General features: G+C 40.0%; 1 protein-coding gene across 4 annotated transcripts in view; it reads right to left on the reverse strand.

Annotated features, from left to right (window-relative positions):
- Positions 1-27,813, reverse strand: part of AFF2 (AF4/FMR2 family member 2) — a 449,558-nt gene that overhangs the window by 136,785 nt on the left and 284,960 nt on the right. For 2 of the 4 annotated variants that reach the window (XM_023526242.1, XM_011385685.2), the window contains exons 5-7: positions 14,054-14,140; positions 8,791-8,827; positions 8,477-8,510 (exon numbers count right to left, since the gene is read on the reverse strand). In XM_023526242.1, the coding sequence (XP_023382010.1) occupies positions 8,477-8,510; positions 8,791-8,827; positions 14,054-14,140 (158 nt within the window). The remainder of the gene's footprint in view (positions 1-8,476; positions 8,511-8,790; positions 8,828-14,053; positions 14,141-27,813) is intronic. The other 2 variants (XM_023526244.1, XM_023526243.1) reach the window with 1 other exon arrangement.

Raw genomic sequence — 27,813 nt, forward strand, 5'->3', positions numbered from 1 at the left:
TATCTTACATCGTTATAATATTGAGACATCCAGTTGGGATTTTAAAAAGTGGGCAACTTATGTAACAATGAGGTCACTCTGAAATTGGGCACTGCATGTGGCAAAATTGTAGGTTGGTTTCTGTGTAAATCGTTACCTTCCACCACCCCTCGGATCCCTTTTCTCCCTCATCACTCTCTCAAGTACCCCAGAACCTTAGCCAAGGACCAGGTAGTTGTGTTGGGGGTGGTACTGGTAGATACTGGGTGCCAAGATGCCACAGGCTAACATGGAAAAGAAATTTCACTCATTTGGTTTTTAGAAGGCATACCTCAACCCCACCCTGCTCCATTCCTGTTCCATATCTGCAGCTGTCAATCAAATCGCTTTGAGACCTTTTCCTTTTTTGGTCCTCATTACTGAGGTGGATGGATGAACCACAAAGGCATTTGTCAAATTTTCAACTGACTTTACAGATGTAATTGTACAATCATTTGTGGTATTCTACCAACACTGTTCCCCACTCATCAGCAAAAAGGAAGGGCTTTTAGCAGCTCTGAGAAAATGTCAAGAGCAGACCATTTAAACATAACGTTCCTGATAACATAATTGTGGCAAAGGATCTGGCTGTTCATGAAACACTTTTGATAGGATGGACGAGCAGAATGAACAGTTTAGAAGCAGGGCAGATGCTCTTTCTCATCTACTTCAGTCTCAGTTGGTTTTTTTGTTTGTTCGTTGTTTTTTAATTTCTAGGAATGATCCATGGGTTTGTCTACACTGCTGCTGTATTTTTTTCACCTGGTCCTGAAAGACTTGTCAGTGCTCTGATTGATGAGTTTTGGCCCTGCAGCCAGCCAGGAGGTCTGGGGACAAGGCAGCTCGTTCTAATGGGAAGGCAGAATCCTGGCTTCCAGTACCAGCTCTGCTGCTCTCTAGCTGGGAGACTTTGGGCAAATATATCCCTGCCCCCATCCTTAGCCTCATTTCTTTTCACCTGGCTAACTAACAGGATTCTTGTGACACTTAGATGAGGCTAACACATTGTATGAAAGTGCTTTACAATAATCAATCACTGTGAACATCAAAAGTAACCCCGGTGGTAGCATTTTACAATCTAGTAACTGCAAAAAAGAATGTGTATGTGTATGCGTGACTCTCATTACATCAGACAGCATTAAAAAGACCTGATATTCTGGGATACAGAGCATGTGTGTGCAGATGTGCATGTGTGTGTGTTATTACAGCATTATGTTCAATAATACAACTAGAATTATTTTAACTTTGGTCCCTTGTTTATTAACTTCAATGCTTTCTACCAGCATTATTTGCTCCACTCCCCATTACTGTTCAAAATGGCCAGGAGAACTTAGAAATAAGCCATTGGTAGATAACCTTGGGGATTTTTTTTTAATTATTGTACCATATAAAGCAACTATACAATTATCAAACAAGTTGATAAGAATGAAAAGTGGTGGATGAACCTAAAAACAGACCTAAATATCAATTCTCTTCATTTTAATATGGCAAAATGGACATTTCTAGAGAGGGAAGTTGTCCCTCTCATAGGCCACCGAAATCAACCTCATAGGGATTTTATGTTCTGGTATAAGTCTTTTCTAGGCATCGATCCTTCTGCTTCTCCAAAGGGAACATCTTACAGACATAGTGACACAATCTGGCTACAAGCCCTGAGCTGAGGATGTACCTGTGCTTGCTTCCGGAATGTCTGCATTGGCATGTATAGTACGACGAGACCTAAGTCAGTGACAAGATTCAGATCTACCACTTTCCTTGATCTAAACCAAAACAACAGGAACCATTTGGGCCTGCATTGTGGTTGGTCCACTTTGGCCTAACACTTGGACACGATCACGCCTGACTTCAAATCAGTAGGGACATCTCCAAAGTGCCTGTGGACGGCTTTAGTGCAGGTTAAGAACATGCATTCTAGAGTCTGTCCCATTCTGGCTTTATTACAGTGACCCTTTGGGCAACTCAGTCAATGTCTCTGAGTTTTGCTTTCTGCTGCTGTAGAATATAATGCAGACAACTCCCATGGTTTGGTGTAAAGACACAAAGTTCCTGGAACATAGTAGGCACTCAATAAATATCAGTTAGTTGAAGTATTGGTGTTGTCATTACAAGTCTAATCCTCACTAACTTGTGAGCTCCTTAAAGGAGAGATGTGTGATGTTTCATTCTGAGTTACCACCGTTCCTTGTCCAGAGCCATACACACAATAGGGACATAATTCATTCTTGTTGAAGGAAATAAAAGCATGAATGAATGAATATAAACACGGATGCAAATCAGGTAGAAGAGACACTTGAGCTTTCCCTGAGAAAAAGAGAAAGAGAAAGAGAAAGAGACCTTTGCTTCTAATTACAGAGATGTCTCAAAATCCACCTGAAACATACGAACCTTGGACACATGAATGACAACAGAAAAATCAAATCTGAATCTTTCAAGATTTATGCTAGCTGAGCAAAAACATCTATGCTTTTAGCTTTTGTAATGAAAGTGGAAACCCATAGCCCCCATTGAAGGAACCTCATTTTTCAGTCCTGGCGCCTTCAGTCGAGAACCAGGCATTTCAATGCTTCTTGATATGAACGTTCCAAATACTAATATTGCTTGTTGTCACATTAGCCAATATACAATCCTCAAAATAAAATCCTCTTGATGTCTGATTACTCTTCTTAAGGACCTCATGCTAATTCGTTTCAAACTGTGAATTACCTTTAATTCACAGCTTGAACAGGCTGCCAAATTTTGTTTTCTCTGCTCCCAGGTGGCTGTCTCTGATGCAGTGGAGAACTTCCAAAAATATATTAAGTCCTTAGGAAGAGTTGGCAAGCTCTGAGATGCAGCGCGTACAAGACAGGTTAAAAGCAAGAGCTGGCTTGCGTTTCATTTGGAAAACCAGAATGGCTATAACTAGTGAAAGTTACCGAGATTATGAGATTATCTGGAGAGTTTAGTTTGACTCATGTAAGCCTCAAACTGATCAGTAGTATTTCTAAATTGCAAGTGCCAAATTATGTATTCTGATTAATAATTAATCTGATTAAGAAAATAACAGTAATTTTTCTCCTGCCTCATTACGCAGTCACTTTGTTACCAAAATTGTATCTAAGTAGCAGACTGAACATCTACTTAGGAAAAAATATGTGAAATTGCTAGACATGTGGGTTATTGCTCTGTAATAAGGCATGGCAGTTCTCAAATCTCAAATTGGATCCTCGAAGGAAACATTTTCGATGATGAAAGTTTTGGTAGAAAAAATGGTCAAAATGGTAAAAAAAAAATTTTTAATTTCATATAGCAAATAATATAAGGCTTGTTATCGGTTATAACAAACTGAAAAAATTCTAATAATCTTTCCATTCTCTATGGTAATGAAATCTTCATACCACATAGAGAAAAGTTTAGAAATAATGTTTTATTTGAAGGAATTTTGACTCAATTTTGTATTTTCTAAAACAGAGAAGTATAATTTCTTGTGAGACTCCTTTCCACCAATTTCAGCTCTACAAGTCCAGATTCGAAAGGTCAAATTTGGTATACGAAATCCCTAACTCATTAGATCCCATGAGAAAGGGCAGCCTGGCGGGAAGAGAGAGAGCTTTGAACCTACAAATCCTTCAGCCTGCATTCAGGTTTTCCCACCAAGGAGTGATGTAACTTACTCAACCCATCTGTATACTGATAGCCAAAATATCCATTCAAGATAAGCATGCGCAGTGAGTTGGTTTTCACACTGGACTGCATGCATTTCATGGAAACGAACTGTATTCTAGCTTCACTTTTCTCATCTGTAAAATGGGAATAATTTGGAGCCCCTCCAGGATGGCTTGCAAGTATAATAGGGTGATGTATGTAAAAGCACCCGGCATGGGGCCTGGGGTGTAGCCTGGCACATGTGCTCAATAGCACGATGATAATTGTCTGAGACTCCTGCCATTCCTGTAATAGTATAATTTCCTTTCCTCCTAACTAGCACTATTTCCAAGAATTTGTTCATGCAGAATGCATATCTGTCACTCGTAAGAAAACTAAGGCTGGTTACAACTACCCTGGGTCCATGGCTGGGATGTTTTCAAAACTGTAGCTAGTACCATGAGTGGAGGAACTGGTTTTATGGCAAGGAAAGAACAGGGTTATAGCTACGTATGCCTTTATATTGGACTTTTATGGAAACTATCCAGGCATTCTTGACAGCATGGCTTAAAACACAGGAGCTGCTTGATTAAATGAAGGTCTGAATGGTTTCCAACTGGACCGAATCCAGATGCTAACGACCCAGTGTAACGAAAGAACTGGATATTTGGAGTTGCCATCTCCTCTATCATACTCACAAAATTAGCTGAAAGCAAGGACTGACTGGATGGATACCCTTGAGTTCATGATGTTGTCTGAAAATGCTTCTCAGGGCAACTGAATATATCTTATATATTACTGTTTAAGATGGCTGATCAAAGGCTGACAATGTCATAGAATTTTGTAAAGCCATAGTATTGACACGATGTTATAATCCAGTAGATAAAGCAATCCGACTCAAGAAAATTCAAGTTCTTTGGGGATGGTGTCAGTTTTCTCCTCCATCAGTCCTTAATGGTTTCATTAAAAAATTAGAAATAGTCACAGGGATGTAGAGTACAGTGTAGAGAATATAGTCAGTAATGTTGTAATGGCTGTGTATAGTGCCAGGTGGGTGCTAGAGTAATTAGTGGGAATCACTTCATAATTTATAGAAATATCTAACCACTATTCTGTATACCTGAAACTAATATAAAACAAACAAACAAACAAACAAACAAATAAATGAAAGTATAATTGAGATACATAAAAAAGAAACCCACAAAGCCATGCACTAGTTAAAATGGTAAGGACACATTTTAATAAGTTTATACTATAGCAGTAGAGAAAAGAGGCCACAATAAACTGAACTCAAGTTTTGCTTTTTCAGAGGTGATGATATTTCAGAGAATGACGGATTAGGGAAGGAGACCAGCAGGGGCTCAGGAGAGTCAGGGAGGTGAAAAACTACAAAAAGCTGGAACAGGAGGGTTCATCTATGTGAATCCCATCGGGGTTGCTAGTGGCCCTTATCAGAGTTAGACTTCTATCATCCCACAGAGACTGGGAGACAAATGCCTTAACTTTGGGTGTTAGCTGGAACAAACAGTAACTTCTTTTGGCAGCCTTGACTTTTCTCAGGCAGACACATTAAAGGGAGGAGGCTGGGGTCACCATAGAGATGAAGCCTGAGGCTATTAGAACCTATGCTAGTGTTTCTTCATGTATTTATAGGCCAAGGTTGAGGCCTCCTCTAGAAGTGGGCTCAGAGGAGCCTGGCCAGACTTTGGTCAATGAGAGAATCTTTGTTGCCTGTAGTTACATAAGACATTAGCATTGAGGAAAACTGAGTTGATGGTATACTATCTCTGTACTATCTTTGCAACTTCCTGTGAATCTATAATTATTTCAAAAGAAACAGTTAAAATTTTTAAAAAAGAAAGAAAAAAGAAACTAGAAAGTAACACAATATCTGGTGTGTCCATTTAATCCCTGAATCTTGTTATTGAAAAAAAATGGATCTTTTAGAAGCAGTACGCACACATGATACTACTGTACAAATATACAACTCTATCACCTCCTGAGAAATGCAATTTGAGCTTTGTGAGCTTGTGCTCCACCTTCTTTTTTGGGACAGATTCTTCTAAGCTCAGGGAATCAAAAACTGCTGGCTCTTTTTTTCCTCCAGAAATTACTGAGGGTTAAAGTTAAATGCACTTTTAAGTTGTTAAGTTTAATTACTAAAGAGTGTAACTGTTTACATCTTAATTCTGACGAGTGTTTGTGTGTGTACCTGTATGTGTATACACATATGCAAATTAATTTGCTTAATTTCCTGTAAGGGGCTCTATCTGTATACTTTGAAATAAAAATAAATTCTTCTGTGATTTAAACTTGCATTCTCTAAATACTAGATCGGTGCTTTCCCCCCAGCACCATTTCTGCCATGGGGCAGAGACTCAAACCTGGGTCTGGAAATTTCCCCAGTCCGATGCCACCCCATGGATGGATACCCCATAAAAAGCACTGTGTGTCAATGGAGCACTGTGAGTGAGGACCCACTTCTCCAAAAGGTGACGACTGTCTAGAACACAGACGGAGCCTGGCTGGTTTCCAGCTTGCACTCAGGCACACTTGGGCCAGTGTTTTCAGACTTGGTGCTCATATGTGCAGTCCTTATACACAATCCAGGCTCAACTGGAATATATGTATTTCATCGACCGGGGAAAAGAAGCCAAGATGAGGGAAACTAATGAAGTACCCTAGTAATTAAGGGATCCTGTTTTACAAGACCCTCATCTCTCTCTACTGCAGTTAAGTGGCACAAATATGTCCAGGACATTTGCTGACCATGAGGAAGTGTCTCTCCTGTAGCAGAGTCAACTTAGGGGTGGCTTCCCACCAGGCTCCAGCCACCAGCAGACTGTCTACACTCAAAAATGTTCTTGGTTGCCTGGAAGACTACTCTGCCAAATGGAAAATCCTAGAAGCTGGCTTAGAAAGCACACTGAACTAAAATACAAGAGGATGATAGTAATGGCTAAGCTGATAAATATTTGGAAGGTAAAAATCAAAATAATTATAACTTACCTGTCCCGTGTTAAACCCATAGCCTACCATAAGAAGGAAACTTATTCCAGCTGAAGTCTTATAAACAATGCTTGGATTTTAGATCAAGCAGCTTACCAGAGCAGTCGATTCATAAAATGGACCAAATGTCATCAAGTTTTATCGATGTTTTCTATACAGAAACTTGGTCTTATTGAATGCACTATATAACCCCGTGTATGAGGCGCTGTTCTCTGGAAATGCAGCCCCTAACTATAAAGCATAATTCACAAGTTTATTTCTGTTAGTTATAAACTACTGAAATATTGCATTTTATGGTCAATGTGGAAATCAGCATATTTCACAGTGAGAGCCTAATACTCTTTCTTTAGTATTAAGATCATTTTACAATGGGAAAAATATTTTTATATATTTTTCATGTTTGGTAGCCTATGTCAATTTCCTAAATGTTCATGTGTGTGTGTGTGTGTGTGTGTGTGCGTGCGTGTGTGTGTGCGTGTGCGTGCATGCACACGAGAGGTGGGGGAGAGGGAGGGAGAGAGTGAGAGAGGGAGAGAGAGAGAGAAAGAGAGAGAGAGAGAGAATTTTATTGATTTTTAATGGAGGGCAAGTTAAGAGGATAAGATCTATTGCTTACCAGGATTACAAGGGGGAGGGCAATTTAAAATGTGATTAATAGAAAACCTGAAATAAGCATACTGAGGATGATTTTGATTTCTATGTTTGCATATAGTTTGGTCCTTAAATCTGGGTTCCAGTTTTATTTCCCCCCTCTCTTATTTTTTCTTGCTTCTTAAAATGGAGAATTCTTGGTTATTGAAGCTGAACTCTGAATTAAGAGGCACAGATCAGCCCAGAAAACCAAATACGAGGATTAGTGATGGGGTCAGCATTTAGGGTACTTTCCTGCTAAACAGAATCAGAACATGGAAATGCCATCGACTTTCTCAGAGCTTCCATCTATTTGGGAGTCATTCCCAGTTGTTTTATGCAATTATTTGTGATCTTCCAAAAGGTGAGCCATTCAATTCAAGTGTGCCATTAGGCCACTCGAATGTCATAAATTATTTCATTTTGAAAAATTTCAAGTACGTGACTATTACTCACACAGAAAAGTCGACTTCCATTTTCTATTATTAGGAATGAAAGTAGTTGTGAGAGCAATACACCTTGATGTACTCTTGGACCAATGGGTATTACAAAATCTACAATAGTTAATCTAAAGAAATTGGTTTCTCCATATCCCTCCTATGATTAGCATTAATAAAAAATGAAGACAATGTTGAGCGATTACGGGGCCCTGGCTTATGAACTTCCGTCTAGCATCACGTAATCTCTTATTCCAATTCTTCCTAAATGCCCTTGTCTGTCTTCAACATACAGTCATTGGATGACCTGCAGACAGCGAGTTCTTGGGTTGACCAGCCGTAGCTATATCCACTCAACATTTCACATCCAATCATGGCTGTTAAGACGTGTTCTTTCTCCATCCTAGTTAGTGGTGGGTGACTACGCATATAGTGATGTCTGTGGCTGAAGTTACACAATGCTCAAACAACTAGTCAAGAATCACAGTTGTTTTTATATCCAAGGTACCGACCTAGCCTGCGTCTGCATCATCAGAGACTCTAAAGACAACCTTATTCACTTTTACTGTTACTTGCTTATCATGGGTAATCTCGCTCCCCTCTCCAACAAAACTCTACATTAGTTTTAAGTCAAGGTTCATACTTTCAAGGAGCAGGAGAAAAGATTTTCTCAGCCCTGAGGCAGCAATTCCTTGCCAAATGCCACTGAAGAAGCCTGTTTTAGAAACCAAAGTACTCACGACTTGAGCGATACTGACTTTGTAGAAGCTCTGCTGGTCGGGTCGCTCCACTCTGAAAAGAAAGGGCACACATCATTACTATCCATGTTTTCTACCACTGAATGATTATTGTGAATTAAAGTGGTCTTCAAACACGCGCCCTTCCAATTATACTTTTTCACGGTATCCCGCCATAAAAAAATAGATGATAAAAAAGGACCAAGTGGATATATCACGATATGACTTTTCGTTATTGTTATTTTATATTTCAGCGTTGTTACATAGGCTAGAGAAGAGATAGGAGAAGACATGACTGTTTTAACTAAGAAGAATATTTTTTTAAAAACACCTACTTTGTAAGGTGAATCCTGGAGTCAGATGTTGGGATTCCTATAAAGGAGAAAACATACAATACAAGCATTAGTTAAATGAATCAAAGGGAACAAAAGGCATATCTATTATTGCTAAAGCTATAACTTGACTAATGTTTGCAAATAGGAAACCACTGCTAACTATTCCATTAATTAGGCTTCTGTCTGTAGTTCTAGTTGAAGGATAAATATTTGTTAGCCAAACCTGCTGCAACATGGCCATAACTGTCATTTTCTCATAATTATGTCAGACTGGTATCTATTTGGAAATCTGTGCAACATGGGGACAAATGACCCCCATGTGTCAAATTCAAATTTATAATTTCTCACTTAGCTAGGCAATGACACCTCTAAGGAAGTAAAGGGGACTTGGTTCAAACAAGCAAATAATCATGGTTTTTGTAGAAGTGTAAACAAGACTGTAATTTATAGATTTGCTCCATTGTTCCATTTTATAGATACAACTCCAATTTTCTACCTTAACTGTGACACATATGCAAAAGACGTATCTCATTTTCACAAAAGAAGTGTTCTTAAAACTTCATTACAAATCTGGTGAAGTATAGAAAGCAATTTGAAATATGCTAGTGGAGCGCATTATTTAAAGGGATTTAAATTTGGTTTGAAAGTCACCCTATGTACAATTCATTCGCTGTTTTGAGAAATCGAGATTTGCACACGCCAGGCTTTCTCAGAGTGTGGCACACCTGCGTGGATCCTGACACACTTGCAGGCATGACAATGATATACAGGGAACACATGGCACCGTGCGAATGGAAAAGAATATTGACTACAAAGCAAATGTTCCAAAAGTGGAGACAATGAATTCAAGGAAATACAAGATTTTAGTTATATCAATGACAGCCGCAAGTAATCTACTCTTTAAGCCTGATATTGCCACCCTATGGAGTAAAAATAGGATTACAGCATAATCTATATTTAAAAGAAATGAACTAGAATGATAACATAGAGCTTTAATCAAAAGTGAACTTTTCAGTCTATTCAGCATGATTCCGCTGCACAAAAAACTTATCTTCTGGCAAGATCACTACTCCGAAAGACTACCATAAAGTCTACAAGAGCTAGAAAAGGCCTCTCAACTCAAGAGCCATCACAAAAACCAGGTGCTGCTAAACGGCTTCTGTATCCTCACTGATAGAGAACTGACTTTGGACAAAGAACTCTTAACAAACATAGCCATGTGATTCCCACTCCTTGGCAAATCAGATGGCGAGGAAGCAAAAACACTTCTAGAGGCACACTGGGAACACTGAGACACGAAAGCCGACAGCACAGGGGGCCAAGGAAAATGACACAGAAAAGTCAAAACTTAAAAAGCACAATAATCTATGGCCACTTAATTTAGAAGCAAGCATTCCTACTCATCTTAATAGCTCCTGAGGGTACAATTACAGCATAATATAATATTATAGCACAGTACAGTAACCGATGCTCATAATAATGTCTAAGTTATCAAGAAAGATTAAAGCATGTTCAGTATAATTTTTATAAGAAGTCAGGAAAATATTAATTACATTTCAAAATGATTCCTATTACATGATTTCTATGGAAAGATAACCTTTGGTCATCCAAGAATTTCAATTATCCAGAACACCTCATTTCCTTGGGTGCCAAATAAATGAGAGGTTGATTAACCATTTATATGTCCTTAACTATATACCAATATTTCTACCTGCTGTGTTTTTTAAGGGACTTCATTATAATTGTAGAGGGCAAGTTTGGGCTTTATGAATCAAATGACAAGTTCCCAAGTCAAACCAAGTAACTGATTAGAGAGTAAAACATGCAGACAGAGCTTTGTACTGGTCCCAGAAATCTGGACTGAATTTTTAAACTTCATCCAAATATTTTGGATTTAAATCCAAACAATCAGTTATGCAGGGCGGCAGGGCAGTGATGCATAAAACAAATTGGAGAGTTATATAATTCACTAAATTTGAGTCATTGGTGTTATGTATTCTTGACACAATTTTTAATGTTAAGCTGGGTAAGACTTTTTAAAACCAGAATTCCAAACAGATGAAACACTTCTTGATATTACCCAGGTTACTTTACATACATACCCAATACCAAGTAGAAATAGCTTGGTCTTGGAAAGCATCTGCATTGTTCATGCAATCATTATTGATGCATATAATACAAACTTTCAAAAAATGCCTGACTTCGATCTGTGCATTTTTTTCATAGACATGTCATATAGCTAATTTTAGTACAGAATGATGCCAAATTGTTTTCACAAACTTATGTGAGGCTATTTTAAATAATAAATAGCTTTGATGATAATCCTGTAATCAGAGGCTCCTATATAATCTAGATTCCAGAGCAGGGGCAGCATACTTTTCCCGTGAAGGGCCAATAGTAAATATGTTAGGTTTTAGGGGGCATAGAGTCTCTGTCGTAACAATCCAATTCTGTCACAGTAGCGTGAAAGCTGTCACAGATAATATGTAAATGAAATAGAGCGATTGGATTCCAAGAAAGTTTGAGTTATAGACATTAAAATTTGAAATTCATATCACTCATATTATGTCACGTCATTCACATTATTCATAACATTCATATTCTTTTTCTTTTGAAAATCTTAACCATTTAAAAATCTAAAAACCCATGTGCTGCAGTTTGCAAGCCTCTGTCTAGAGGAAGTTTACTTCCCTGAAGCTTTTACTGAACTTTCCCTGATGACGTACGTTATTAGCTCCCTCGATTCTACTTAGCAATGTACTCCCTCCCTTCCTTAGAGTTTTCTCATTCTCTCTGAGAAAACATGGCATTTTCAATTTGAGACAGATAAGTAAACTTAAGTAAGTTGAGAATGTTCAACTGCACCTGTTTTTGTAACTTTACAGAATCATAGATCATTTGAAATGAAAAAAAAATCCATTGGGATTACATAGTACACACACACACATACACAGTACGGATGGGGAAACTGAGGCTCGGAAGAACTGGAACGGGACCATACAGTCAGAAAATGGCATAGCCAGGATTAAAAGCAGCCGGGTTCATAGCTCCTAAGACAGGAGCACACTTTCCACTGTGAAAGCTGTCATGGATTTAAGAAATGGATGCTTTCTGAGAGGGTGGTGTCACCTAGTTCTGATGTGAATGCTGAGGAAAGAGTGATTAACCTGAGTTACATGTATTTACTGGGGACACCCATGTTTTGGAAGACAGAATTTGAACTGGGGCATTTTAAAATTTGTGTGATAAAACACACACACACACACACACACGCGCACGCGCGTGCGCACACACACTCACGTTGCCAGAACACCTGGATCTAAAGACTGATTCCCTCACTTATTAGCTCTGGGTAATTCAGAGCACATTACTTTATGCCTCAGTTTTCTCCTCTGTCAACTGGGGATAGTGAAATTACCAATTTCTTTTGGTTATAGTGAGGATTGAATTATTTATATATTAAGTGCTTAAAATGAGGTGAGGCATATCACAGCAGTCTGTCTTGTTGATGTTATTATTATTATTTAACTATACTTTTCTTTTAAACCAACATTTTGGCAAGGATCAAGCGAAACAAATGAGTGAGTGTGTGGCTATCTTGATTTCATCATTTTCTCCTACTCGCTTCTGCCTTTATCATGGGGTTGATAGTAGCATAGATAATTGTCAGAAAATGCAAATCATGCCTGATTCCAAATTGTGCACTTACTACAAAAGCCCATTTAAACAAGCCATTCTATTGTATACACTTGTAAATGTCAAAATTGCAACTTGCACAAATTACCTCCAAAAGTGGAGAACACAGCTGAAAACACTGCAATTGCTGTACAAGTGCTAGATTCAATTTCTGAAGTGGAGGGACTGATCCCTTGGCTTGGAGGCTAGGGGGAGGGATATCAGGCCCAGGGAAGCCTAAGGAGGGAGAGGAGGGTGTTGGGAGGGAATGACATACACCAGGACAGGAACAGAGAGGGTTACTACTCACTTAGTTCTGACCCCTTTCAAAGGTAGGAGGGAGATAAACATAGTTCAGGCCAATGTTGTCAAATGCATCATCTTACAAATTAAGGGAGCTGATTGGGTTTTGCCTTCTACAAATAAAGTCCAAATTCCTTGGATGGCATTCAAGGTCTTTCCCGGAGATGTGCTTATCTACCCAGGGTTCATCTCTCTCTACTCTCCATCGCACAAACTCTGATCCAGCCACTCAAGACCTCACATCGATATGGGACATACCACGATCCCTCATCTCGCCTGCCTTTGCCCATCTTGTTGTGCATGGAGTATGCTCTTCTTGAGCCCTTCTCTGCCTGTCAAAGTCGTAAGCCACCTCTGTAAGAACTTCCTCAATGCCCCAGGGAGTGTTAGGTACTTCTTTGAGTGTTTTATTCTCTAGGAAGACACATTTTTACACTGTTTTGTTGTTTAACTGATAACATATGGAGGGTTTTTCTTTATCCCTAACTTTAAGCCTATTGTATGTCCTCAGTAAATGGTGTCTGAATAGATGGATGTCTGAATAGATGGATAAATGGATGGATGGATGGATGGATGGATGGATGGATGGATGGAAGGTTAATTGGATGGAAGGAAGGAAGGAAGGAAGGAAGGAAGGAAGGAAGGAAGGAAGGAAGGAAGGAAGGAAGGAAGGAAAGAAGGAAAGAAGGAGGACATTATTATTATTTTTTCCTTTAAAGTGTGTTATTAGAATAGCCATGTCTACTTAGGCATTTTAAAAACTGATGGTGAGAAAAAATTCTTACTGGGAGCAGGTGAGGAAAAAAAAAACACTCGATTATAGTCCCATAGAAGAAAAAGTTCTGTCAATACAATGTATTGGTGTGTAAAGATATGTCTGCTTGTGAGGAAGGGCTGGAAGATGATATAAATAAATGAAAACTGATCTATTAGACTGAAGAATATAGTTTTTTTTAATTAAAAAATTCAGATGCTGTTGTTACACCATCTATTTGGTCTTTCTTAAGGGATCAGTTCATTCCTCTCTGATTCATCAGCTCTGGGCACAATCACTTGGACAGTGGCAATGCCCCAGGTAGTATGATAATGGATACTAATGTCTAAATGTATATTTTCTTAAAGACTGTCCTTCAATAAAAATGGTATTTATGTTAACATCTCAAGGGGCAAGAGAGAGTCTAAATGTTATGGCACTAGTAGAGCAAAGATATTTTTAAGAATCCAATTGGAAGATTGTCATAATTGAAACAAGAGAAAGGAAAATGGGGGAAGGTAGATAACTGACCTGTCCTGGGACGGAATATGTGTTCTGCTCAGAGTTTCCAGGAGTATGCATGGCAGTGAGAGGAGTAGGCCAGGAAGGGGTCATCTCCTGATGAGGAAAAAAAAAGCATCTTTATTTTGAGGCACTTAGAAAATTAAACACCTTCTTGGCACTAAATACTTACTGACTTATTTGGACTAAATTTTTCCCGAGGAACCTGAAGTCATTTGGTCTGTTCCCCTGCTCTACGCTGCTGCCTGAAGCCTATCTTCAACTCAAAGGACCATCCAGCATCCACTTGCACACTGTCAGTGACAGGCAGCTCACTACAGCTGGAAGCAGTCTGTCCCATGTTGAGACAGATTATTCTTCCTAGTTGTAAGCTAAAACCCTGTCTCCCAGGAGCTTCTACCTATGGATCATACTTTGGAGCCTCATAGAACACATCTCCTCTTTCACATGACAAGCCCGCAGCTTTTGAAAGACAGCAAGCAATTCTATCCCCCGATGTTGTCTGTCCAGGCTGAGACATTTGTCCAAGCTTGTTCATTCATTTGTTAAGAACGTTCAAGTTTTCTTCTAATGCTTGAGTTCTACATTCTGTCACTTTTAGGTGCTCCCAGGAGGGACTCTTGATTGCCTAGGGCTCTTCTAACTCATGCTATCCTGTTTTAGGTGTGATGTGCCAGCTCAGGAGAGGGCAGCAAGGTCACCACCCTCGTTCTGGATACTCTTGATACTCATATCTTTTGATGTAGCCTAACACTTAGTAACAAGATTACACATGTGCTGTTGATTTTTCTATGCAAAGATGAGGCTGCTGAAGACAATTTTTTTGTCATTCATAGAGAAGGTTACTTTGTGATTGGTAGCTGTGTTCCACATGGCCATATATACAATACGTTTGTGAGTTCAAGTCTCAAGGTAGGAAAAGCCCCTCGGGCTCCCTCCTATTCTCTGTTATCAGCAGGGGTGCCTTCTCTGTCCTTTCAAACACTTAGATTGAAAAGAGATGCTGTTCACCTGAAGAGTAAGGATAATTAGATCACATGCTCAACATCCGAACACCAAAGAGATGCCGAAGTTTGTGCAGCAGGACGGTGCTAGCATGTGCTGAATTCATCCAATATTTTGGTATATAAACATTAAACATAAAATCAACGTAATGATGGAAATACAGGAGAGCCTTGGGGAGGGGTAGAGGGGATGAAAGTTTTTAAAAGGCCTTTTTAATCAGTCAGTTACATAATTCTTTCCCCCAACCTTTATGGTAAAATAATTAGTCATTTCAAAGGTAATATTAATAAGAACACTCAGGTAGCACTAAAACATGTTGTTTTTTTCCCCTTCTATAATTACTCAGTTCAAAAAGAGTCTTTGATGTATGAAGAGCTGTAATGCAAGGAGATACTTCACAGATTCACTCACAGTGGCACGACTGAAGCGGAATTTGTAAGTATGATTCAGACTAGTGCTGACACAAATTGGATTTTACCTAGCACTATTTAAAAGGAGGCAGTAAGTACATTAAAAATGCATACAAGATTTAGAGGGGATGCTTAACCTACTTAAGAGAATATTTCCAAGTGTTTTTGAGTTGTGCATTTGTATGCAGTTAATAATGTTCGTGACAAATGCTAATTATGCATTTCATCAAAACTGGCCCAAAGTAACTGTAAGCGACAACAGTTTAAAGCTGCATTTCAATTACTTTGTATCTTTAAAATACTCAATGATTTCTTGTAAATTTTAGACTTTTTTCTTGGTTAAGGCTGGTCTTCTCCAAAGTTACCCCCATCATTTGAAAGATATGGGTCTCTTTTAACCAGAGTCGACCAAGGGCATCACAGCTAAGGCTCAGAGTTCCCCCACAACTGCTCCAAGTTCAAGTCCAGCTCTGGCCCCTGTTTTGTACAAAGCTCTGATTCTCTCTGAGCCCCAGGCTGGGATACAAATATCACCTCTCTTCAGCAACAAGGGAGTATGCTTCGATCACTGAGAGGCTCACTTACATTCCTTTCCACCACTGGCCTTAGAGGTGTGTCTCTCAATTGATTGAAAGGTGTTTCAGACATCTGATGGATGAATTCATTCCTCAAAGGTGTTCCTTCTCCCCCAGGTCTTCTGCATGTATTCTGGCAGAATCTGACTCTCAAATTACCATCAGAGTGCATTGACCTGCTGGCCAGTCCACATAGAACTGCACAGACTTTTGCATTTTCAATTCCAATTGATTCTCTATATTTGAAAACGTGGGATTTCATGAAACGGCAAGCTGATTCCATGGTACCATCGATGCCTTTGATTGAGGTAGGGAGGGTGCGGTTGAAAGGAATACAACTTGCTGAAAGGGCATCTTCAGCAAGGAACACTGGAGCAAAGCAAACTCACATCTCAAGATGAGTTAGATCTGTAAAGTGTGGAAAGCTCACAGCAGATTTTCCATTGTTATCCTTTTCATTCACGCTTGAAGGATACTATTATATATCCTTTTCATTCACGCTTGAAGGATACTATTAATAGATTAAGATACTATTATCTTAATCTATTTTTATGTTCTTGCTATTCTCAAGGTAAGAACACCCATGTTTGCTTATCCAACTATACTAATCTTTTACCTGTTCCTCAGGTAGAGATGAGTACCTGATCCTAAGTGTTGCCACAGCTTTTATAGCAGTCACCAGTAAGTACCAAGCATCTGTACTCAACATCAAGTATCGCTTCTCCATTAATGACAAAAATCACACACACACACACACACACACACACACACACACACACACACACACACACACATGCTTGTTCTGAAACTCCTTCATCTCTGGGTTCCTTTGATCCTCCCCAAGAGAGAGACAAAGCAGCAATGAATATCCCCACTGGGAAGTCAAGGTATTGGAGGCGCCAAGAGGTGGTGCCGCTCACGCACTGCCTCACATTAGTCGTGAGTGAATGATGGTAATGGGTTCCAAAAAGCACACTTCACTACATCAGATGTGTCTCCCTTTGTAAGGCTGACAAACGTGGTTAATGGGGACTAAAGGACCAAGTAAGTAATGATGTTTTATCTTTCAATATTTGACCAAGAATCAGTTTTACAAACAATAGAACGTTCTACATAATTTCTAACAATGGGCCAGACGCTGGCATTAATGTCATCTGAAGACTCCGTAGTCAAACCCGGAAAAATCAGAAAAGGCCCATTTTCTGCCAGTGATTAATTCCCGACCACATTATTCATACTAGGGCTCACAGCTAGGACTCTAGTGGATCCCAAACAACTTGTGGGTAGCACTGCTTTCCCAACTTAGGAACAGAAGCTGGGTGCCATGCACACTGAGAGCAGAGCACAGTCTGAATTCTGGATTCCGCTAATGTCAAATGCATCCCATACTCATCTAACACAGAGCTGTCCAAATGGCTTTTATTTCAAGTAACTATCATGTTTTCCAAAACCCGTCTTATTCAACTTTGTATCTGCAGTGCCTAGTACATAGTAACTGGTTAATGTTAGATATTATTACTCTCTTGAGTTTCTGTGTGTGACATTAAAAGTAGTAGTAGTAGTAAGAGGAGGAGGAGGAGGAGGAGGAGGAGGAGTAATAATAATAATAATACCAAGATTTACCAAGTGATTACAGTGAGCCAGGCATTTATTTGCATATTAGGTCTTTTCATATCACAGGCTAAAGAGGCAAAGATAAGCATCATACTCATTTGACAGATGAGGAAACAGAGACACAAAGAGGTGAAGTGACTCGTCTAAGGTCATGCAGTTAGTGAGTGGCAGAGCCATTTTGGTGGATTTCCTGCATTTTGTTCTACTAACTTGTACTGAGTAGCAATGATATATACCTGTCTCTGGGGTCTAGAAAGGATAAAGGTCAAGTTCCTTCCCCTGAAGAACTCAGTCTGCTTGACACGCTAACCATCTTAAGAGGGCAATATACAAAGGTGTGGAGGGGACTTCTTCATGTGAGGCATTTGGGAAAGGCTTCACGGTGTGTCTGTGTCTGTGCACGTGTCCTCCTGTCAGAGGCCAACATTATAATTACCACATAGTAGATGTTCAAAAAACATATGTTTAGGTTAAATAACATATCATGACATAAATATTAAGGTCCTTACTTCAAAGAGATCAAGGAGAGGAGATGATTATAGCAATTTTTTAAATAACCATCTTAATGGATATAAATGGTGGCGGTATCTCACATATGTCATTGCTACTGCCACTGTTGTTGTTAGAGTCAGAGAATTCCCAGTAGACCCCTGGACTAAGAGTAAGAAGAGCTTAACTCATGTGACAGTTCTGCCCAAAGCTACTTGACTGATCCTGGTCAAGTTGCTTGCCCTCTTTGAGCCTCACTTTTTTTACCTGTAGTATGTGGGCTTTGGTTCCAATGACCTCTAGGGATTCTCTCATCTGTCACTGTTGTTGATCTCTGCTTCTACCTCTTCCACCTACCTCTACAGGTCTGCTGCAGGGGAAAGGGAGCCACTGTGTGTGCAACAGTTTTGGAAACCATACAGTATGGGCTATGTACAAAACTCGTTGCTACTAGCCCCTCGGCACAGCTCCAGCATTGCTAGCATGAGCCTGTGTGCATCTGCTCGGCCAACATGCACCCTAGGCTTTGTCCAGGGCTCAAGATGCGTGGGGATCAGTGCCTTCCCCCTTCCGTCTGCTGAAACGCCAGGGATGTAATCATTGTAATTTCAAAAATATTTACAAATTTCTGTGATTAGGAATAATAAGTAGTCACAGTTGAGTGGTTTTAAAATACAAATAGGATTGGATAGAAGGAAAATACACCCGCCCAATGAGGGTGGAGTTTATTTTCATGGAGACTTAGATTTAAATGACTCTCAAGTCTTGGTAACTGGTCTTGGTCTCTGACTTCCTTTGGGGGAGGAAGTTACTTTTCTTTATTTCTTACAGGAAGTATACTCCCATGTAGTACTGTAATTGGAAAGTAAATATATTCAGTGAACAGGCTTACATGCCACCATGGCCTGAGGATGCAGGAACACCATCACTCGCCCTTCTCCAAAACAAATTTAAACCTGAAAATATTGAGTCTACCAGTCCCATTTATGCAAACTAGATGTGCTCAGTAGATAGTCAAATCTGCTTCTTTAGCTAAAGGGCCCTCCCTCCTTCAGAGCAAAACCACATATGGATGTATGTGTGGGGGTATTAATAACTTACTAGAAAACTTAATTTGTTTGAATAAATAATTTAGAATCTTTGTATCCATGGACCCTGACAGTTCTCTGAAGAGCCAGAAATGAGAGGAGGGGTGTAGTTAGGCATTGGGGCTGCCAGGGAATAAGGAACAAAAGCCCTTGGAGTCCCCAGCAGGGGTTGCCCAGGGACCCAGGTCTCAGGAGAGCAGTAGTCAAATCATTCCTCAGCCCTCGATCCACGACTGATTGCTAACTGGCCTGTAGGAAGCTCTGCTTCTCCCTGATAGGAGAGGGAAGCCAGGCAGAGGTATTAGCACCGTTATCTGCAGCAACAAGGTAGCTGTTAAATAGGAAACAGATGACAGAAACTGGAGCAGGCCTTGGGATGGGCCTCTGTGGGGAGCAGAGCAGTCAGCTGTAAGTACTCGCATGCTGACTGTGGTCTATGCCGGCCACCATCCCAGTGTGGTATACAAGGACACAGCCCCGCTGCTGTGCTGTCCCTGTAGAAATATGCAGCTTCCTGCTTCTCCAGGTAGGCTTTCCTCGGGCAGGCCCTGGGAGGACAAGGGCTGAAGGATTGAGCCCTTTGGCCAGGCTCAGGGAGCATGGCTGGTCCATATGAAGGTCCCCATGTAGGGAAGCAAGGCATATGGGAAGAGCTGCTGGTCTCTCTCTCCCTTCAAGCCCTCCCAGGATAGACACCGTGTTTCTTAGAATGTTTTTTTCCCTAAAGATGCTCATACAAAATGTGCTATCTACTTAGAGCTCTCAGGCCTTTTAAACTCTGGCCAGACCACAGTCTAGAATGTTGGGAAATAAGAGCCTCATGGGCAGACTGAGAAATTGCTGTGGACAGAACACATCTTGGCTTCAGCAAGGCATTTACCAAGGTTCACAGGTAACTCTTACAACTAAGGATGGAGGTGTGTGAGGTGCACTGTAACCAAGATAGAATTACAATGCAGTTGAATAAGCTTACATGAATTGCTGAGTAAACAAGGACAACCTAGAAGGCAGCCTCTAGAGGCATGTCATAGGGTTCTGTCATTTCTAATCTTTTCTTCTTTATTCATTTTAATAATTAATAATAATAATAACAATAATGCCCTACTTTTATTGGGCTCTATGGTTGAAGGAAATGCTTTTGGAAACATTAACTCATTCGATCAATAACTTAAGAACATATAGAATGTCTGCTTATCAAAATTGCAGGTGGCATTATGAGAAATGAAAATTCACAAAGACCTCGCAAAACTGGCCTGAAGCCAATAAGATGAATTTTAACAGAAGAACATGAAAACCGCAATCATGTTCCACAAACCAAGTGTAAAATTGCAGACTGAGAAAGACTACCTGAGTTAGCTGTAATTCGTGGGCTAAAAAATAAAAATAAAAATAAATAAAACAAAAAACAACAAGGATTTTAGTTGACCTCCAGGTAAATTTTAGGAGGGTTGTCAACCAAAAGAGCCAAGGTCAACTCAGGAGATATGAAGGTAAGTGTACTGCTCAGAACGTGGAAGTTGATTGTACAATAGTGCACTGTATGGGACAGAGCACATCTGAAACACTGTGGCATAATGGATGCCCCATTTCAGCAGAGGCATCGGAACACTGCACTCTCTTAAACGGGACAGTAACTAAAACTATAAGAGCTTGGGAAGCTCAACATATATCCAAATGCTCTTTAAAAGAACAGGAAAAGTTTAGTCTACAGAAAAGTGAGACCGAGGGAAAGTCTAAGAGGTGAATTTAAATACCCAAAGGGATCCCATATGGAAGCGATCTGGGACATGTTTTGTGGACTAAGAGTATAGGACTAGCCCTGTGGGTAGCAGTTATGAGGGGACCAATTTTAGCTCAAACTCAGAATTTCAATCACATGAGCTTTCCAACCATGGAGCCTACTGCTTTAGAAGGCAGTGAGAGGAGGTCCCCTGCCTAGGGTGCTGGAAAAAGGATTTCTAGAAAGGCAGGAGAGAGAAGTTGTGGGCCAACTGTAGTGCCTCACATAATTGTATGATCATAGTCTTTACCTCTGAAAAGTCAATGATATTTATAAGAAGATGTAAACCCGAATCTGGAGCAGCAGGTTTGTTGTTGTTGTTATTGTTGTTGTTGTTGCTGTTGTTTGTTGTTGTTGTTTTAACATGACACGTAAACATGGCTGACCAAACTGGCTGAGGAAATTCACCCTAATTCCAGGGCTGGTGGGAGGAGTCTGCTGTCTTACAGTGAGATAGCTAATAGCCCAATTTGTCCAATTGTTTGCTCAGCTCTTGGAAAGGCCAACAACAGTGGGGCCATATACTTCCTGGGCTCAATTACTAACGTTCCTGCCAAACAACTCTAGTGGTCAAAACCCTGTTCTGTTCAATTAAATGAATATTCTTCGGCTTGGAATGCTCGTAAGACAGTCTCTTGAGATTGCATCTCTGATATCTATGCAAGTGCTGGTAGGGAAGGAATACAAAATTAACTGTTACAGTAAATATAACTGCCCAACAATGGGCCGACACAAAACGCAATCCACCAGAAAAACAACAATAACAACAAAAAAGGCTGATTCTTTTCAAAGTGACTAACACTAAGTTCTGATTTCACTGACATGATATAAAGACCCTGGCAATGTTTCTTTAAATAGACATTTGACTGCTTTAGTCAAAACTCTTGTAGTGCTGGCAGTTATTTCAGGGAATCTGGAAATTTCCTCCATCGGCCTCAGCTCACACTGGCTGCCTTTATGCTGGCACCCCCAAGCAGGGATCCACTTTAAAAGGGCCTAATTCTAATTTCCAACCAGGGAACATGGTGATCAGTGACTCTGAAGCTTCACAATGCGCTCATTCAATCAGTCGATTCATTTCCCTGCCATTGCCAGATGCAATCAATTCCATTTCACCCACTGAATATAATGGGGATGTGTATGGCCATGTGCAAGGCCTAGTCATGCAACTTCTTCTGAACCAGTTACTCCTCAGGCACTCTACACTCAGACCCTACAATGAAACATCTCTAAAGGCGACAACGGGGACAGACCACCAACCACAGTGACACAATGGGCAGGATTCAACCAGACCCACTGAGTTCTGTACACATTCAGCAGCACAGCCCATCTAACTAATGGGCTTTGACTCCTTAACAGATGATCGCCTTTTAAATTTCAATCCTTATCAGGATAGATGTCTCAATTAGTTGAACCAATCAGAACAGAAGACGGGCCAACCCACTCAGAAATGTTACATCAAAACTGCCTTCTTTGGGAAAGGCAAAATTAGCACAAGTTCAAGGATATGAAATGTAAGAACTGGCCATAGATAAATGTTTTGCAAAGATCAGGAGCAAAAGGAAAGCTAGGTAGATGGCTTCTGCTTAGTGGTCCAGTTAAGGCATTGGAGGATTCTGAGGTTTCTCAGAGGCCATTTATTATTTTCCTAACCCTTGAACTTGTTTTCTTCACTCATAAACTCATTCTGACACTGTCCCTCTTTTCAAAAATGATGTTAACTTTGCTGTTCAGTTTCTAGCTCTTTTGTTTCAAATTATTTTGACGTCGATTATATCCAAATGACTACCACTGTCTTGAAACAATTTCCCAGGCTTTTTTTTTTTCAGAGCTACATTATTGGATGGAATGACATGTTATATCCTTGTAGCATAAGTTATTTCTTTATGGTTAACCTCCAACTTGCTCCTTTAGCTGGACCAGGTCTGGGCACAGGGTGCGGCTGGGCTCTAGAGTATTCATAATTGTAATGTGTAAGATAATGGCAATTATTAGTTATTCAAAAGTATAACTAAAATAATCCTCTGAGTTTTTTTTAAAGTAACATGCAATTTATTATCATGTTCCAGAGATTACCAAAGAGATTTGTTGATCTCATGTTGCTGGACAGATACACATTGTGAATGCAGCAACACAGCATTCATTTAGAAAGCCAGCTCACACTATAAGTGAAAAGCACTAGAGAATGACAATTCTGGGCAAAAGGAGGCAGAAGGATACATTTCTCGCAATCCCCAGTCTAAGCCTTTTCAAAGGCTTACACAAGGCGTTAGTATTCCATTTCTAAGGGCTGCTGTAGCTTTTCAAACATGATAGCTTTCTTGTAGTTTACACTTATCACATTAAGAAAAATGGCAATGAGGAGTTCATGACAACTGCTTTTAGAAGGAACAAAGGCTCAATTGCTGAGGAAAAAAAGAAGTAATATCTATTTTCATGGAAAGAGGCCTTCAGTGAACAACTTGGCCTCAGCTTTGCTCTCTCATTATTTCTGAGCTCAGGAAAAATAAGGCACCAGGCCACTAATACAGCTGAAACTCCAGCCGATATGATTTGCATGGAATTGTCTTTCCTCTGAAACAGCTATTTCAATCTTAGGATCATAGAACTACAGTGCCAGGGGGATGAAAGAGAACTGGTTTGTCCTATTCACAAGAAATTAACTAATAAATCGATCACAAGGTGTCAATCCAACTACTGAACACCAGGCCTCCCTCCCTCCAATAAAAATAAAAATAAAGCAACAGAGGCATGAAACTCTATGCAAGAATTTAACAATAAAACCATGCCTAAGTCCCAGTGAAACTGATTCAGAAAGGCCCCCCCCCCTCCAAATATTCCAAGCCCCTTAAGGCTGAGTATTTCTGAATGCCTGGACAGTTGTTCCTCTCTCAAGATTAGTTTTTTTTTCCTGCAATTACTTCATATAATGGGAAATAAATAGCTTCTTTATTCCATATTGAGTAGCAAAGAAGTGGCACAAGTGAGAGCCATATCTTTTTCTAAAGGGATATCTGACTAATGAAGAAAGAGAACATTCTAAACTCAATATGAACACTCTAGGGGCCAGGTGAGGTGGCTATAAAGCTTCAGTCCTGTGTTAAAACCACAAAAGCAGATAGGGACCTTTCTGCATTGGTGAAAATAGCCACTTGCCAAACAGCGTAAGCCAGAAATAACTACTGATATAATATGTCTATGGAAATTGTATCACGGAGACACTATATACTAAATATTTGCTAAAGAGAAATCCCATCTTATTCTTGTATTTCACCAGCTAACCTTTTTTTTTTTTAATAAAAAGGTAACAATCATATTTGGACTCTATTATCAGTGTCTTTTATTAAAAGTTTCCCAGTGACATCTTTGAGGCACCCACATCTGTTCTCTAAAGCCTTCCAACTGTCCCCCACCTAAAGGTCCCCTAATAACCCAGGGTGGGGGAAAGCCACCGCCCACAGATGTCTCAAAATCTTCTTTAAACCTATATCTGTTTTCAGCCTCTATGATCTCTTTGGATAATCAGATCGATACACTTACTCCTCATAAATTTGGTAAAGCACCAAAGAGAAGATTCAAAGAGAACAATATCAAACCCTTTGCTGGAAAGTTTCTAGTGAGCAAATGTCACATTGGGCTAGAGGTGAATAAACAGCACATGGAGAACTCTCCCCCTTGAATCTGCTTCTCTCAGGCCTGGACACTGACTGTGGTGTGCAATCAATTTGTACCTTGTCCAAAAAACCCTATTGTCATCTAGTGATTTTGATACTGGGCTCTAGTCACATCTTTCTTCCTGGCACAACAGCACGCTGCCCCTCCCCTCCGCTGGGTGTTGCTCATCTACTCTCTCCTTCATTTGCTTTGAAAAAGGAAGGAAATGTGCTAAATCACTTTTAAAAATCCTGGTCAGCAATTTGCAAGCTACCCACAGAGACTGTTATACAGCTGACAGAAATCAACGTGGCAGGGTCTCTGGGCTAATTAAACAAATGTGATGATTTGAAAAAGCTGCAAAGTGCCTTATGAACCAAGGAGTGGTCAAAAATGAAAACAGAAAAAGAAAGCCCTACACTGTTTTAAAGGGGCTTCTGTATTTAATAATTAAGAAAACCTTCACAGAGGCAATTGAAACTCTCCAGCTAAACCAGATTGGGAGTCCACGAAGGATTGAAACACAGACTTCAAGGTCACACTTTGAAAATATTTGGAATTGCTGAGCGACAATAAGAAGAGTCACAATAAAATCCAATAGAAGCTTGCATGTATTTAGGAGTTAGGAGTCACTGTTTCATTTACGTTGCCATATTTCATGCATTCTAGAATCCGGAGACGTAGTTTTTCTTATTCTCATTTCACAGATCAAATATCAGAATCTCCAAGATGAACAACTGCTGGCACAGAGTCACACAGCCAGCATGTGGCAGATCAAGGACTTTGGTCCAGGAATCTGGCTTTGTGCTCTAGACTTTAGCCACCACCATGCTCCATGAGGATAGACTCTGTAAAGGGGACACTGCACAAAATGCAGCAAGAACCAGGCTTTCTCACCTTTCTGTATGCCAATCAGATTCTATTTCAGTGGTTTTAGGAGCTACTTTATAATAATGTTGAAACCACTGCCCTTACTAATGCCACTTTCTCAATTCACTGTCATGTGTGTGGGTCACATAACCTGGATGGGAAATTAAAGAAAATAAGTCCGCCTCTAAAGAAAGGGCTAGATTTATTAAATGTGCCTTGTCATCAAGGAAGGAATGGCCATCTAAAATCTCTGGAGCTGTCCAAGTGCCATTTGTGCTCCTTCCTTTAATGATACACCATAGAGCAGGGGTCCCCAAACCCTGGGCCTTGGAACTGTACTGGTCCATGGCCTGTTAGAAACTGGGCCGCACAGCAGGAGGTGAACGGTGAGTGAGCAAAGCTTCATCTGGGTTTGCAGCCGCTCCCCAGCACTAGCATCACCGCCTCAGCTCCACATCAGATCATCAGGTGTTAGATTCTCATAGGAGCACCGATCCCTAGTGCCAAAAAGGTTGGGGACAGCTGCCTTACAGAGAAAATAAGAATGGAAAAAAGAGAGGCTGTGATAGATATGAATCAAGTTCTGGGTTTTTATAGTACCATTTTTCTGGAAAGTACCCTTCCAGGATCGCATATACCCTTTCTCTATCAGAACATGAGGACAAAGCGTGATAACTCCATTTGTACCCAGGGAAAGGCATTTGCCTGAGGCCTGGACTGGGGGTGAGTATTTTCTTGAACCACCCACCAAGCTAGGTGATTATGCCTTCAATTTCTCTCCTCATCTCTCCTTTATGAGAACATTCATTTTATCACTTTCTATCTATTTGGCCTGATTTTCAGTTCTTTTTTATGTAGTTGGTACACTGCTGAGAGGTAGGGTAGCATTGACCAATATACTTTACATAAGCCTCAGGATGGAAATAAATTATTCAGATATACTCTGAACATGGTCAAGGGTACATAGTCCAGAAGGTAAAGCTATATTTGGATTTATTTAATGATAAGACTCCTAATGAAGACCTAGAATGGACCTTAAGAGATAATCTAAGGGAAGTTCTGTTCACTAGAACTTTCTACAATAATGGCAATATGTGGCTACTGAGCACTTGAAATGTGCCTAATGGACTGAGGAACTGAACTTTTATTCAGATCTAATTAACTTAATTTAAATAACCAGCCACCTGTGGCTATTGGTACTATATTGCAAAGTGCAAAATAGTCAACACTTCAATTTTACAGATGGAAAACCTGAAGCATATAACAGTTAAGAGACTAACTGAGGGTCACAAAATAAGGTCTGGAAGGCTTGGGACTAGCTTTGAGGTCTTTTGATGCCCAGATCAGTGTCATTGACACACACTTTGTTTTCCTCTTAATCCCAGTTCTTCCAAAGGCCAGTGATATGCAGTCTTTGCTCTATAATGGAAACCAGGCTCTGACAGCAAAGGGGTGGAGCTTCCAGATCATTCAACCATTCACTTTTGTATCAAAAGTATTAGATGTGCGATGCTGTGCTGGGGGTTCCCAGGTTAAAGAGCAGGGAAGAGGCTGCAATGTTTGAGGGTGGACAAGCTTGTCAGGTTTCTTCCAGCCCTAACATGTCCTGAGAAGCTGGAAGGGAACTGAATAGAAAACTATGGGAGGCCCAGACAGCCAGGACGCTTTCATCTGCCTTTGTTTTAGATGGGAGCTCTGTTCTTTCTTTTGTGATTTGGCAATTTCTAATTAACATGTTGCCAGGGGAGAGCTGGATGTGTCTGTGCATGTTAGCATGTTCACCCCAGGAATGAGGACTTTGGGGGAATGCTCTGTTTTGACACAACCTTTCCTGTGAGTCTGAGAGTGTTTAATGCAAACAACACACAGGCTTTCAGCCACAAAAATTCTGGAAAACTCACTCTGGAGGAAAGAACACATCTCATGAAAGCTTCTTTCTTGTGACCACAATGATAAGAAGCACAGCAAAAAGTACCAGATCAGCCTGTTTAACATGGTTTGAGAGATTCAAATAATCTCTCCTCTCTCCTATTATTGTAGCATATAGGGTTCCACTTTTGCCTTTAATCAATGCCTTGTTTAAAGTGATAATGCCAACATTATTGTACTTTTAGAAGCAACATTAAAAATAGGCTAGAGCAATGATATTATAATAATAATCGGCAATGAAAAAACTTAGCACAAAAAGTGGTAATACATATATTATTTGGAGAAATAAGAAATGGAGTCATTATAATGCTGAATATTTGTATAACTATCCTACTCACTAAAAGCTATTATCTGC

This window comes from Pteropus vampyrus, unplaced genomic scaffold (assembly GCF_000151845.1).
Source record: "Pteropus vampyrus isolate Shadow unplaced genomic scaffold, Pvam_2.0 Scaffold750, whole genome shotgun sequence".
NCBI classification, from domain to species: domain Eukaryota; kingdom Metazoa; phylum Chordata; class Mammalia; order Chiroptera; family Pteropodidae; genus Pteropus; species Pteropus vampyrus.